Source organism: Bombus affinis, chromosome 16 (genome assembly GCF_024516045.1).
Source record: "Bombus affinis isolate iyBomAffi1 chromosome 16, iyBomAffi1.2, whole genome shotgun sequence".
Classification (NCBI taxonomy): Eukaryota; Metazoa; Arthropoda; class Insecta; order Hymenoptera; family Apidae; genus Bombus; species Bombus affinis.
Window position 1 is genome coordinate 5012798 of NC_066359.1, and position 15247 is coordinate 5028044.

At 34.3% G+C, this 15247-nt stretch overlaps 2 protein-coding genes across 7 annotated transcripts in view; one reads left to right on the forward strand and one right to left on the reverse strand.

The window, feature by feature from the left end:
- Positions 1–561: 561 nt before the first annotated feature.
- On the forward strand, positions 562–3691 carry LOC126925759 (CXXC-type zinc finger protein 1-like). The gene is made up of 6 exons (XM_050741698.1): positions 562–743; positions 943–1064; positions 1143–1233; positions 1298–1518; positions 1593–2169; positions 2612–3691. Exons 1-6 carry the CDS (start codon positions 714–716, stop codon positions 3122–3124), a joined length of 1554 nt encoding a protein of 517 aa, XP_050597655.1. The 5' UTR covers positions 562–713; the 3' UTR covers positions 3125–3691.
- An 865-nt stretch (positions 3692–4556) lies between these two features.
- LOC126925727 (plasma membrane calcium-transporting ATPase 3) overlaps positions 4557–15247 on the reverse strand; it is an 88971-nt gene continuing 78280 nt past the window's right edge. For 3 of the 6 annotated variants that reach the window (XM_050741595.1, XM_050741593.1, XM_050741594.1), the window contains one exon: positions 4557–14034. In XM_050741595.1, coding sequence (XP_050597552.1) covers positions 13810–14034 — 225 coding nt within the window. In that variant the 3' untranslated portion in view covers positions 4557–13809. The remainder of the gene's footprint in view (positions 14035–15247) is intronic. The other 3 variants (XR_007714093.1, XR_007714090.1, XM_050741596.1) reach the window with 2 other exon arrangements.

The window sequence follows — 15247 nt, forward strand, 5'->3', positions numbered from 1 at the left end:
GTAACATTTGGTAACAAGATGCTGCGCATGTGCAGTGATAGGAGTACAGGAACACCAACTTCAGGTTCCTTTGGAACCTCCGATTAAACTATACTTCTTTCAACTAAATATAAATGCAAAAGCATTACTTAAATTTTATTGGATGTATAGATATCAATTAAATTAAACATCATTATTGACTGCAGATTTTTATGCATTTATAGAAAATTTGAAGACACATTTACAGAAAAAGAAAAAATACATAAAATATTGAAAATATAATATTCGTTCTGATATACAAGCTGTTTGATAGATCTTACCAAATTTCACCTTTTTATTTGTTATTTGTTATAAAAATACGAATTGACATAAAAATCCGCAGTCTAATTACATATTATACATTTTATACTTGATAGCATACATTATTTTATCATATAGAAGAACAGGTAAATAATATTATAAAAAGATATTTATGAATATGATTGTGCATTCTTCTAATTTAAAGATATGTTTTCATCAAAAAAATGATAATGATAATACTGAAATTGATCTTTAACAAGGTTGTTAAATTACATACCAGAGAAAGTTGAACACCACTGCAGTAGTCATTCTGTCATGGTGGTAGTGCTCTTTTGTGTTCCGTTAAAAATGAAATATTTCTGTATTTTAAAGATTATAAAGATATTCTAAATAATAAATTCTGTAAATATCGTGCTCAATAATAATCTACAACCATGAGTGATAAAAGGCAACAGAATTTATCGGTACGTACTCGTATGACAATATATATATTTATGATAATTTTAAGATACCCATTTTTTGGAGTATTTAAGTTTAGTATTAAGAAAAACAAATTTTAATCTATTAAGTTTAAGATTTTAAATAAACATGTTCCATTTACTATCTTTTTAAACTAATTTTTACAAAATTCCATTATTGTTAAATAAAAATTCTATTTTACAGAAAGAAGAAATAGCAAAACAATTTATGCTGCCAGAGAGAAAAAGCAAAATTGCTACTTTATTGAAGCAGGATGGACAAGCATATTGTATCTGCAGAAGTTCTGACAGCTCGCGTTTTATGATGTAAAGTATAAACATAAATTATTCATTGTTTATCACCTAATGCAAATCAATGCTGAATGAAATTTATATTAATTTCAGAGGATGCGATGCATGTGAAGAATGGTATCATGGTGACTGCATAAATATAACAGAGAAAGATGCCAAGCATATAAAACAGTTCTTTTGTATTGTAGGAATTACTTACTTTTAGTGAGCCATTTGTATTAGGTTGTACTAATTGAATATATTTTTAGCGTTGCAGAGAAGAGGATCCGACTCTAATAACACGTTACAAACCTCGAAGAACAGATCAGGAAGATCGTAAATACAAAAAGCATAAAGAGAAAGAAAGAGCACATCGATACGAGTATGATGCACCTTGGGATCCTACAGCAGTAAAGAAATCGTCTAAACGTTGTGGAGAATGTACAGGTTGCGTGAGAACAGAAAATTGTGGAAAATGTGATGCATGCAGGTAATCATAACATGAATATAAACAAAAAAACTCTTAACCACTTCTATATTCACTAATAATCATTTAATTTTTAGACATTTAAAAAAATTTGGGCCATCAGTTAGATTGAAGCTTAGATGTATACAGAGAACTTGCAGAGTGTTAGGTGATCCATTAAAACCATCAAAGAGCTTCAACAAAAGCTCAAAATTTATTAAGAAACGGAAAAGAGACTCCAGTAATGAAAGGAATGAACATTTGGAAGTACCACGACACTGTTATGGGCCCGCTTGTACGAAACAATCTCGACCAGGTAGTAAATATTGCTCCGACGAGTGTGGCTTGAAATTAGCAACTAACAGAATTTACCAAGTGCTACCTCAACGGATTCAAGAATGGTCATTGACGCCATGTATAGCAGAGCAGAATAATAGAAGACAATTAGAAACAGTTAGGAAACAGCAGCAAGACGTTCGAAGAATACTTCAAGAACTGGATAAGAGGCACACAGAGTTGGACAGAATTATCGAACGCGCCAAGCACGCGACGATTGATCCTCAGACAGAAGTGGATGACAACGACGACACAGAAATGAGCATGTATTGCATTACTTGCGGCCATGAGATTCATTCAAGGACTGCTATCAAGCATATGGAAAAGTGTTTCAATAAGGTATTATCATAACCCAAGGAATATGTAGTGCGTACTACAGAACTAAAAAGAAATCTCGCTTATAATCAAGCATTGTTACATTGTTTTATTTGTATGTACATTATCATGTATAAGTATATTGATATTTGGTGGTATTAAAAGATTGATAGTTTTATTATATTTTCAACATTGTGATAGAAGAATGTTTTTCTAATTCTTTACTTCTTACCATAATGGATTAAATATTCTGTTAAATTGAAACTGAAACAAGGAATATAACTGCATCAATCAAGTTCCATATTTATCTCTAATATATAGCTGACACATCCTAAAATCTATATAACTTTTAGAATGTGGTTTGAAATACATATTGCAATTATTCTAAGATCTCTACAACTTATTTTCAGCTCCATACAATCTACCTTTTGATTTTTTTATTAAATTATATGTATTTATTTTTCAGTACGAATCTCAAGCATCCTTCGGTTCAATCTTCAAAACTCGTATTGAAGGACAAGTAATGTTCTGTGACTTTTACAATCCTGTGAATCGAACTTATTGCAAAAGGTTAAGGGTTCTTTGCCCCGAACACTGCAAAGATCCAAAGATCAGTGAAACCGAAGTGTGTGGTTGTCCGTTGGTTACAAACGTGTTTGACACGACTGGTGAATTTTGTCGAGCGCCAAAGAAGAGCTGCGTGAAGCATTACGTCTGGGAAAAGTTGAGACGAGCAGAAATTGACATGGAGAGGGTGAGACAATGGTTGAAAATAGACGAACTTGTCGAACAGGAGAGGCAAATTAGAGCGAATATGGCTACTCGGGCTGGTGTCTTGGCTTTAATGCTTCATTCTACATATAATCATGAACTAATGGAACAAATGACGCAAGAACAAAACAGAGAGCAGCTAGAAGCTATGGAAGAGGAACTGCAGCGAAGGTACGGCTTGCTCCAAAAGGAGCACTCCGCAGAATAATGATTGTTCTTGCTATAAATGGTGTCTTGTAGCTGATGGTATGTTGAATTTTATAACATATCTCCATGATGTGTTCAATATCGTATTTATAATAACATACTGTACAGAGTAATATTATTAATAGCGAAAAATAGGAACGTATAACGTTTAACAAATAAGATTCGTGGTTAGGAATGAATAGAATAAATGATAAATTTGTAAAATAGTTATTGTTAAGAATTATGAAAAAATCTTCTTGGATGAATTGAAGAAATGTAATTACTCGATTATTGAGATTTAATTGAGAATGAAATTATTCATAACGAAAAGAAAAAGATTATTAGAAATTATTGTTAGAAATATAAAACATTGAGATACTCGGTTCAATGAAACTTTTGCAATAATAATATTATAGTTGACTCGCTTAATAATAAAATTAATGAGTTACAGGTTAGAGAATCAAAGGGCGTATAGTTACAAAAAAAGAAGCTGCAAAAAAGAAATAGAAAAATTGTCTCTGGCTCGACTTTGTATAATTGTGTATTTCTCTTTATTTATAACGTTCAATTAAACTTTTGTAAATTCAAATTTATAATATAATTTTTCATTATCTATTTTAGTGTTCACAATATATCATTTCACATTATATGATTGCACATGTGAAACAAATCAATAACTCGTTATATGAAACATAATTCCAACGTTTCTAAAATTTACCACACTTTAACTTCAATAAATATATTACTTGCTTAATTTTAACCAGTTAAGTTCCGACTCGTCGCTAGAAAGGATACTCTCTCAAAATACTTCTGAATTACAACAAGTTTCCAATTATAACACAGGATATTACATATTCTGGCACAATACAACTTTTCAGTTTTTATTACTGCCTGTATATACATATAGATATATATGTATATATATATTCTGAATATCAGTAATGGCATACATATTCTGAACACACACACACATATATATATATATATATATATATATATATTTATACATATATATATATATGTATATATATTTATACATGTCACATCTTTCCTTCGTATCTTTTTATGCTGCTTGGTATGTTTTTGAGGCAAACTGTGAGAATTAAAACACACGCTCTCTCGTTTTCTCTGGGCATCTGTATCGGCAATAACCCATTGACAATGGAATAAACTTCGAATATCCTCCAAAAACGCTTTGGATGAAACTCGCTATAAATAACTAGCTTAATATATTTAGTGTTTTGTCAAGTGTTGCGCTCAATATAGTTGCAAAAAACAATCTGCGTAACTCCTAGGATTCGTACTTGGGAACGAAGGCTTATTTACCAAAAAATTTAGTTCTTTTTATAATTTCATTCACCACTTTCTTCTTCATTTTTTTATTTTCTTACGTCATTTATCAGTAAATTAGTATTGTAACAGTGTCCAATGTCTCCTCACTATATGTATACGCATTTAATATTCTTTTAAATGATCTATGAGTTAACTTTATCTTTTTTTCTCTTGTTTCCTTTCTTATCCTTTTTTTTTGTTCTTTTTCTTTTTCTTTACACGTAAAGACATGCACGCACTTTTTTTTCATGAACTTACTCGCAAACTGAATGTGCATTTTCTGACACACTGTCATTATCCGCCACCGGCTTTCGTGATCGGCGAAACGGCGTTCGATAGCCTGGAAATCCAGTAAATTGAGAAAACGATGGAAATATAATCAATGTATACGTACGTATTTTTGTTCTTTTCTGTTTTACTTTATAATCTTTCAGCTCTGAGCGCGCGCACGACATAGCTAAGATTTTCTTTTTAGGTATAATTTATAAACGACGAGACACAACTAAGCTGCCGAAAGAAATCGTCTCTTCCGCTAGCTCAATGGTATTATTATTATTATTACTTTTTTTGTATACTTTTTAATACTCTTTTTTTTCTCTTTTGTCTTTCTAATTACTCTTGACGATCGTCGAGACTTGGTCCCAACCGCAATGGTGAGTTTTCTCGTGTCGCTCTAGATCCATTAATAACTAGATTGCGGATGTTTATGCAAATTCATATCTTTCTAAATATGAATAAAGAAATGGAACTTAAAATAGACTTGTTCCGTTTTTTAAATATCATTACTAGACTGCGGATTTCTATACATCAAATTTTCTGAACATATGCAACTGGAGAAATGGAACTTAAATGAAAATTTATTTCATCTACTAAATACAATAAATACTCTACTTTGGATATTTTATAGATTTTTACATATTATATGTACTCTGTGCATTTCTATACCTTTAAATTTGCTATAAATGCATAAAAATTCGCAATCTAATCATAACTTTGATGCTTTCACTTTGAATATATTACATGTTCTTGCATGCTATATACATTGTGTGCATTTTTCCAACCTTAAATTTCTCATAAATGCATAAAAATCCACAGTCTGCTAATAACAATCGATCATGGACTCGAAATTCCAGCCGTTTCTCGGTCCTCACGACGGAAGCCGCATTCTTTTCAAACATTTTTCTGACGAAATTATGCGAATCTGTAATTTTCTTCGAAAATGTTTAAATACATATATTTAAATATATATGTTTAACCCTCAACTGGTATCGTTGCAGTAGAGTACATTCTTATTTGTCAAGTATTTTAATTTGTTTAAACATTATGTCTGAGGCGATAAAAATAATTAATGATACTTTTTCTCGAATAAATTTATATTTTAATATTGAGTACCGTAAACTTGTAGTTACCTATATTAGCCAAGGATAACAGTTAAGAGCTAAATTAAAAATAAAAAATTAAGCGACCAAATTTGCCGCGTGTATGGCTTATGTAACAAATTCGTTTGTCGTTTGGTATTAAATTTCGAATCTCTTTCGTTAAATAATCTAAAGTATGTAAAAATATACATATTAGAATTTTTTAACAAAGCAAAACAAATTTTAAGTTAGATAGTCTATTTCCAAAGGATAATGGAACAAAATTTACTTAGTAGATCTATACATATATATGTATAATTAACCTAACTTATCTTCAGAAGATAAGAGAACAAAATTTAATTAAAATCTAGTAGTTAAAAATGAATCTTACGTAATAAAAAACGAAAAAGTAACAATTTTTAGCGAAAGAACTTATTACACAACATAATAAATTAAAAATTAATAATTATCGACATTTATGACATATAGAATTTTGATTTCTGTATTTAAGATTTCGACAACTTCGATTTTGTTCTTCGTTCGAATCTGTACCAAATTTGGAAAACGATCATAACCTATAAAAGAATCGATTTTGTTTTCTGTATTTCTTTAGTTAATTACTTGTTTATTTTTCAAAAGGATAATCATGGAAAGCGATTCGAAGGATAGTCGACGTTTCAAAAAGAGTACAGCTAGGTCCGATCGATCGACAATCGATTTGTTCGCGATCGATAATCGGACGCGAAAACGGCGGGAGATGGATGCAGAGAACAATGATTGTTTGCCTAATGGCTGCAAAGATAATGACGAAGGCGCGACAGTGTCGGCGAAATTGAACAGTTTACAGAGGTTATCCTTTCTTTTTTGTATATATCTCGTAAATAATCTTGTACTTTAATTACTGAAATGAGACGACAAGATTTTCTTTTCTAAACAACGGGGCGGGAATAAACGTCGCTAGATGTGTAAAATATAATTATTCGATAGATCCGCATAGTTTTTTTTTTTTAATACAAGTTTCGACGCGTCTAAAGTAGCTCTTTTTTTTCAAACTTTTTTCTCTTTTTTTCCCCCAAGAAAGTTCGTCACGGTTCTATGGGATCCCTTCTTCCCTCTTAACACGAAGAAGAAAATTCGCCGCTGCTTCGAGCGCGATAACGATCGATCCAGCAGTAAGATATTGCAGCACTCGTACGGATCACTGGTATCGATCTTTCAAATCGTCTCGCATCGTTCACTCTCTCTATTTTTGTTTATTGCTTATAGTACAAGGACGCGATTAACGCTATTCAACTTTTTTTATTTTTCCTTTTTTTTACGTCATTAGACGTGAAATCGATCTCTCCGACAGCATGAGTCGAGTTTTACTAACCTCTTTTTAATTCTTTCTACAAAAAATTCATGTACAGTGAAAGCTGGATAAGTGTGCGGCACGATAACTTTGTATTTCGTCATTATTCCTCCCTCTCTCAAATCTCTGTCTCTTTCTGTTTTACTGTCTTTTTTGAAGTTTGGTCTCGACCAACAGATCAGCATTTTTCAACCAATGTACCGCGAGAATTTTGAAAACATGCAATATCTAATTATTTAGTCAGGGGCACTGACCTCTTTTCCTTTAGATTGTCAAATAAAAATATGCTGACAGCCAAAACAATAGTCGCCCAGTATGAATATCCTGTCTCGAACCAAATATAATATATCTCTTGGTGTTCTGCAGAATTTTACTAATTAATTTAAGCCTTAGTACTAGTTCGTCAAGGATTAGATAAATGCAAGTTCGTGTTTCTTTTTTTCGATCACTTATTCAACTTTAACTGTATCATATTGGAAAAGTTCTAATAATTAAATTACTTTAGGTATGTTTTTTAGGTTAAAAGGAAAGGAAATAGATAATCAGTAGAGGAAAGAAAATCTCGATGCACGATGTCTGGAGATGCATAACGCGATTATTATCGAACAATGGCGGAGCGTAAAATCAAGAGAAATTACAGTGTACGTTAAATGCCATTACGAAAGTGTCAACATCCGGCGTCTCGATACCGCAGGCAGTGGCACGTTTCGATTCTATACGATAGACCGGAGATACCAGATTCGAAAACAGAATTTTTGTGGCTATGCAACCATCGATCGACAGAAATTCTCCCAACTATTTGAAAATACTCAGCACATTTCCTTCTTTTCTCTCTTCTTCTTTCAGTATATCGTGAAATGATATTACAAATGGTACGATATTAGCAATATTACCACGTGAATTCGTTATTCGAAATTTTCGTTTGCGCATGGGCCACAAATCTCTTTCTCCAACAAGATTAATTCTTTCGCAAACCAATATCAATCAATATCTATTGTGAAGTCGATATTGAGAGTCAATTATCATTATCATCATCATCGTCGTCGTCGTTATTATCACTAATATTATTATTATTATTATTATTGATTCAACAAGGACAGAAGACAACGGTTAACAATAAATTCTGTGTAAGAATATTTAAATGCCGCAAAAGGATTAACCTTGCAATCTGGAAATACCGACGGAAACAATTTGATCGGTGATGGGGACGACGATCTCCGGTTTAGTCAAATCTACGAGAAAGTTTGCGTCACGGGCCACCGGAAGTCGCCCCCCCCCCCTCTCGCTGTTCCTCTAACTCTCTGATACAGTGATAAATAAACCGCGGATTTTTATGCAATTATAAGAAATTTAAAGATACAAAAATGCATAGAATGTATAGAATGTATAGTATAAAGAAGTATATCTAATATCCAAGGTATAATAGCCTTTATAACATTTAATAAGTAAAAGAAATTTCTGTCTAGGTCCTACTCATTTAATTGTATCTCTTGAACATACGAATTTGCATAAAAATCCGCTGTCTAGTGATTAGGTTTACTTTACAAGGGTATACAAGTGTTTTCTGGCTACTCGTCTCCACCGAGTTCCTTTAAACAAAAACGAACAAAATCATCGGATTGCTTGATCAATCTATAGGACCATTATCATGATCGTGATCTAACCAATGATAATATATATTTACAACAAAAACAAAGGACATAAATATGTAAAAAGATTGAAAAAAGGAAAAATACTATAAAAAGTAAGTAAATGATTGAGAATTATTTTATACGTCAAACATAACCTATACATATAAGAAAAATTTTGAGCATGATAAATGCTCCTAGAGATCGATGACCGATTAAAGGCGCGAGAATACTATTGTATGTATATATATATAGTATATATATAGCATATATATATAGTATATTTACATCGTTAGGTGAAGACAGCTCGATCTCGTTACAGGATCGATAATCAGTTCGAAGCACGAGATGGGAAACGACGTTTACGGATCGATGCAATATCATACCGCTGCACGAACATGATTTTTCTCACTTTTATCGTGTCGGTTAAGTTCACACTTTATATTTTATCCTCTTCTTCTTTTATTCATCCTCTTCTGTCTTTTATTCCATCTTCTTTTGTTCTTGTTCGTAGCAACGTCGAAAGGAAACACAAAAGGTATAGAGACGTCCCCGGAGCAGAGTGGCCGATTTTACAAGGATTCGCACCGGTGACGATCGTCGCGAGGTATATACAAGGACAGTTTCTCTTTCATCAACTTCGATGCTACGAGAACTCAACTATATATTGTGTCTCAAGAATGGCCTCGAATAAAACCTTACACACGAGCAGCTTCTATGCCGGAATATCAAGCTGACCACAGTGGCCATATTTTTCTCTTCTCGTACTTTTATCTCCCCGTGGAATCGTTCGTTCTCTCCCCCCCTTTCCTTACTCTTCTCATAAACACGCGACTCGTCCGATACATCGGTCTGTATCGAGAGAGGACAGCATTTTTGCTCGTTTCATTTCATAACAATACTTTTTACTCTCATTCTGTATTGGATATCGAAACTACACGATTTGTTCCTCCTTTTTTTTGCTTTCCGTGTACGACATTAGTTTTTTTATACTCTACACAATCTTAAATAGTCGCGAAATGCGTTTAAATATAGAGTACAGAGTAAGAACAATCGGAGCGTACAAAGATGCTTAATGCAGTTTAGGGACGGGACAAGAGTGACGAGTCGAGTTTCGTTCATCTTCTATTTTTTTTTGCATTTTTTTTTTTCATCGTTTTTATCTCGGTATTTTTTGTTCTCTTCGAGTTCCACTCGGATGATCGTGCGATCTCGACGGCGGGCAAGAAAAACGTAAAAAGGTATACAACGAGGATGACAATAGGGTGAGAAAACGGCAATAACGAGAACGATGATTCCGAGCATGCAGAAACTTCGATAACAGCAAGATATCGATAACCTGTATGTGTGTGTGTATTTTTTTCATTTCTTATTGATTCTCGATTTTTTCGTTCCTTTTTTTTTTTTAAGAGGATGTTCAATGCCCATTTTTAACGACGACCGTAATTATAACAATCGACACTAACATTTTTTCGTCGTTCGGCTTTATTTTTTTTTTAATCTCCCGCTGTTGCGGATTTTCCAAATTTCTGGAATTAATTGTGGGCAACATTTTCACCATTCGTAAGACGCGATCGTGTCTATCAAAGTCTGCGTGAAATTAGTAGCGATCATTCCTTTCTCCTTTTTCCTTTCTTTTTTTAAGGATAAGTTTCCATAAAATATGTTATTCTGTTTCCATTTTCGTTCTTTACATTTCTAAGTTCTGACTAAAACAATTAAAAGACAGAGAAAGTAGAGATAATACACATAGGCGTGCATGAGTATCAGTGGCAAGGATAAGAAAACTAGGGCTGGAGACATAGTGGAGCGAATAAAATTAGACAGCACACAGAGGTAACAGTCAAAGTGATAGAAACGGATTCTAAAAACCAAGTAAACAGAGATAAAGATGAAAACTTAACGATAATAATAATAATAATAACAATAATAATAATAATAATAATAATAATAATAATAATTTTAACGATAATAATAATAGTAATAAAAAAATTCATGGTAGATATCAATATTGATTTTCTTTCTTTTTTACAGAAAAAGATTAGAAACAATTGTGAGGGGGAGAATGACGATGTAGGTGACTAATCATGAGACAAACATAGTACACGATGACGGCGAGGTCGACGACGACGACGTCGACGACGATAGCATCGTTGTATATATATATATACGTATATGTGTGTGTACCGTTTACAGATATCCATAAGAATAGCGCGTCTTTATAACTGGCAGTGTAAGGCATAGAGTGCTTAAGACTAGAATACGGTGCATGTAAATAGGCCTTGTAAAGCCTTTTCATCTTTTTTTTCACTTTTTTCTCTCTTTCGAAACTAAGTCCTATGATTTATTTTTTTCATTTTCCAAACGGACCTACGAAAAAATTTGTCCGCGTGAACGCAACACGACGAATTAACAAGCTTCCGTGACTCGAGCGCGCGCAAAAACCAAACCACCGTCGTTCTCCGTATACAAGGAGAATACCCATCGTCCATCTTTCTTTCGCGTTTCCCCCACCATATTCCTCCGCCCGCGCTCTTTTTTTTAACATCAGCACACACACACACATCGAACGAACTTTTTAGAAAGCTACACGTACATATTTCAAACGAATATATATATATATATATACATGTATATAATATCTATATATACATATATATTATAAGCATATATATATCGGCTACTGACTTCATGGAGACTTGGTAAACACGCATTACGCTTTTCTTATTATTTTTTCCCCATTTTTCTTCTTATTTGGCAGCGGTTCCCATAATGTAGTTCTTTTCCTATCTTTCTTTCTCAGTTAACTAAAAACGCATAATATATTATACTCGGTTTGGAGTGAATATCGATTATCGATATTAATTATAATCCAATGGCGCAAGAATACTGATTTTTGCATTAACGAAAAAAGTTTGTCCCTCTAGCGACGTACACGATTATCGATCCGTGCTGTCGAAGATCGCGGGCACAATCGAACAGCATCGGACAATGGAGGTGTCATTCGAGATATATATATATATATCGATCAGAATTTCGACCGATGGTCGATACACGCACACTTCGTTCTCGATTGAAATCGATAGGTCCTGAGAATAATTACAGTATAGCCACGTGAAGTAAAATTAGGAAAGAGGAAAATATGTAAATGTTTAAAAAAAAGATAAGTGAATACATATGCGTGTTAGTTTCGCGGCGAATTTCAAAACTGCATGGCCAGACACGTTCTTTTATGTTGTTCATATATATATATATATATATATATATATATATATATATATATATATATATATAAATATATACGCATGCTTCGGCGAGCAGAGAACACAAAAAAAAGGTGTCTCGTTGAAAAAACGTGTTTAATAATTTTTTTGGGTAGATCGTAGCTATATATTTATTACTAAAAGTACATGCAGGTTTTCGTACCGTGGCGTGATTAACGTCTTTACTATCAGGATCTTTATATCGATTTAAGCGTAATAATGGCAATGTCGTGGCATTCGTTTTCCATTTGTTCAACCTTTTTTGGTTTCTCCATTTTTTACTTTCGTTATATTATTCTTACTGTTAATCTCCCATTTCTTTCAATTACGCGGACGTAACAAAGAAGAATCGGTGCGACAAATTATCTTTTTTTTATTCCTTCACCTCATTCCCCTTATGCGATTTTTTTCGCTTTTCTTCTTTCTTATCCATCATGAAATCTCGTTTTACACACGAAGTAAGGCTAAAAGACAATGCGCAGTTCTTTTTATATTTTTCCATTTTTTTTCTTAAACTTTGTTTTTCGGTAAGGCACCCCCAGTGCTGAGTATATTCACGGAAGTATTTAGCAATACAAACTAGTGACTAGATCATGTTTAAGTCACGCGAGGAAGAGAGACAAAGATAACAGCGGATATAACAAAGAACAGAGAAAGAAGAAAACAAGAAGAAGAATAGTACAGTGAATACGTATTGTGCGAGGCAGAAATAGAAAGAGAGATTAGAAAGGGGAACGATAGATGGGAGCAAAAAGAAGCCAATGAAAAACAGAATGACGTACGACGAAGGGAACGAAGAAAAGTCAAGAGTAGGAAATTGATCAACAGCGACACGAGACTGCAAACAAAAAGAAAGGAAAATCCGTTTTCCCGGCAGACGAAAACGCGATCTTAAGCGAGTCCCATGTCGCGTCGATGGAAACAGTTTCTCTCAAGCTAACTTTCTTCGTTTTCGTATTTCTTCCCCTGTTTTCTCCACCTCTGCTACAATTTCATGTGGTGCAATTTTATTATAGGAGAAAAGAATGAAAAAAAAAAAAGGAAAAAGTACCACGTAATATCGTAGGAGAGGGGGGCGATGGTACGAAAACGACGTAACAAAGAATGAAACGGATGAAACTAAAAAGAAGACCGAATATTCGGTGAGAGAAAGTGATAGATGCGCAGAGAGCGAGGGAAATAAGAAAAAATGAAGGAAACGTAAGTAACAACTAAACAGAGGAAAGGCAGTGGTGCGTTACTTTGGTATTTTATAATTGGTGTTTCGCACGGATCAACTGAGATGTCCGCGGCAACGTATCGTGGGCAGAAGGTCATCGTCATCGTGTTTTTATATCTTCCATTTCATAGCTTTTTTCCTTCTCTTCTCCCAGACTGAACACGGCATGACCGACATACGATAAAATCGTCCATTCTACTATAATCGACCGCCGATAACAAAGCACGAACAGAGAAAGAAAATGACGAGGACCTAACTCGCGAACACGTTTTTTTTTATTGTTTCATTCGACTTCGTTTGACTAGGTTAGGAATACGATCCCCTTTCTTCCTTTGTTGTCCAGGAAGATCAATGCACACGATTTTCGTCCTGTTTTTTTCATTTTTGTTTGTTTCTTTTTTCCAAACGCGCTGGCCACGAGAAAAACAAGGATGAGGATGATCAATTTTTCGTCGTGTTTTACACATCGTCAGAGAGGATCGAACATAACACACAACTTGATGAAGACTGTCGTCGTCGTGATGGCTGTTGAGATCCACGCCATACTTCTCCTGTTCTAAACGGCGGTCTCGGTGTGACTGTGACTCGACAGCCTTTCCACGTCTATCTCGGGTATGGTCAGCTCGTCTGGGTTGTTGTCGGCGTATTCGATGCTGCTCGTCTGCGAGAGCCGCTTACTTAAGGACGACTGTTTTCTCAGTACCTCCGCCAATGTAGTGGTGCTGTGCTCGCTCGTGTAGCGCGCGTCTAGGCCCTGCCGAAATGCGTTCACTACGCGGATCTGTAACCGGAAACCTTTCTGTCAATACAGAGCCTTCGTAACCCTGGCTATGCCACGAGCTTTGGGAGAAATACACCGTTAGATAAATCCACTTAGGTAATCGAGGTTGATCCTCTATCCCATTATACCCATCGACATTCTTTTCGTTTCTCCTTTGTGCTTTCAATCCTAACAAATTTCCTTTATTTCGTTTGAATCTGAGAAGAAAACCAGTAAGAGTACTTACAAAATCAAATGATCCCTAATAACACTAATTTCCCCTAGATTTAAGTTTGTATTCTTTTTTTCCAGAAGATCAACGATACCACTTCTTCCTTGGATTTTGAGACATCGAATGTCGAGGGGAAAAATGCATGTGGCTCAAAAGCAACAGTAAGTGATCAACGCTGGAAAGCAGGATATTTTTTAACAAGTCACGGGAACAAGTAGTGTCAAGATATTTTTTAGTTAAATCGTTCTTTGACGGATACGATGATCAACCTCCGCAAAAACAGATTAGGGAACAGTTATGTAGATATATATAAATATAATTATGTGTATGTATAAAGAGACAGAAAGCAGCGGCCACACGAATTACTAGAAAAACTAGCGGGGCGTTGATACCCTGCACGGCAAGGCAATAGTTAGACAACAGAATCTGAAGAGCGACGTCGATGGTATCCAGAAATCACAGATTAAAATGCTTCCTTAGTAACAGATTAATCTGTTCAGAAAATTTTCTTAATCTAACTTTTTCTTTCTCCTTATTTTCCCTGTTTCTCCCAACAGAATAATTAATTCTACGACCCATAGACGTCAGCACCTCAAATTATACTTGCAATGTCACGCAACACCACATGCACCTGTCGATCGTGGAGTCCTCCACTGTATCTCGTTTCCATATTCCATTTTGGTAACAAGATCGACTATTGCTTCAGACAACGCGCGATCATCGATGCAGGAAGCGGATATGCGAGGCTGAAAAGCGTCTTCACCTCCAGCTTACGTTAAGCGTAATCTCAACTATGTCTATATCAGAGATCTCTCTGTTTGAAAAAAGTGGCAAAAAAACAAAAATCGTTGAGTCCTTTGTAAAGCTATTCTAAACAAAGCCAACACAGATACTACGTTTTTGGCAAAAAACACATCGTCCAAAAGTATACGCGTCTTGAGACTGGTAGGACGCTTTTAATACCAATATAGCGATAGAAAAAAAAGAAAGAAAATTGGAATT

What these genes read in the sequence shown, in the direction of transcription:
- LOC126925759 (XM_050741698.1), top strand. Translation starts at nt 714, where the DNA reads ATGAGTGATAAAAGGCAACAGAATTTATCG. An exon ending in TAAAACAGTTCTTTTGTATT is followed by an intron (nt 1,234 to 1,297) that starts GTAGGAATTACT and finishes ATATATTTTTAG; the next exon opens with CGTTGCAGAGAAGAGGATCC. An exon ending in GGAAAATGTGATGCATGCAG is followed by an intron (nt 1,519 to 1,592) that starts GTAATCATAACA and finishes TTTAATTTTTAG; the next exon opens with ACATTTAAAAAAATTTGGGC.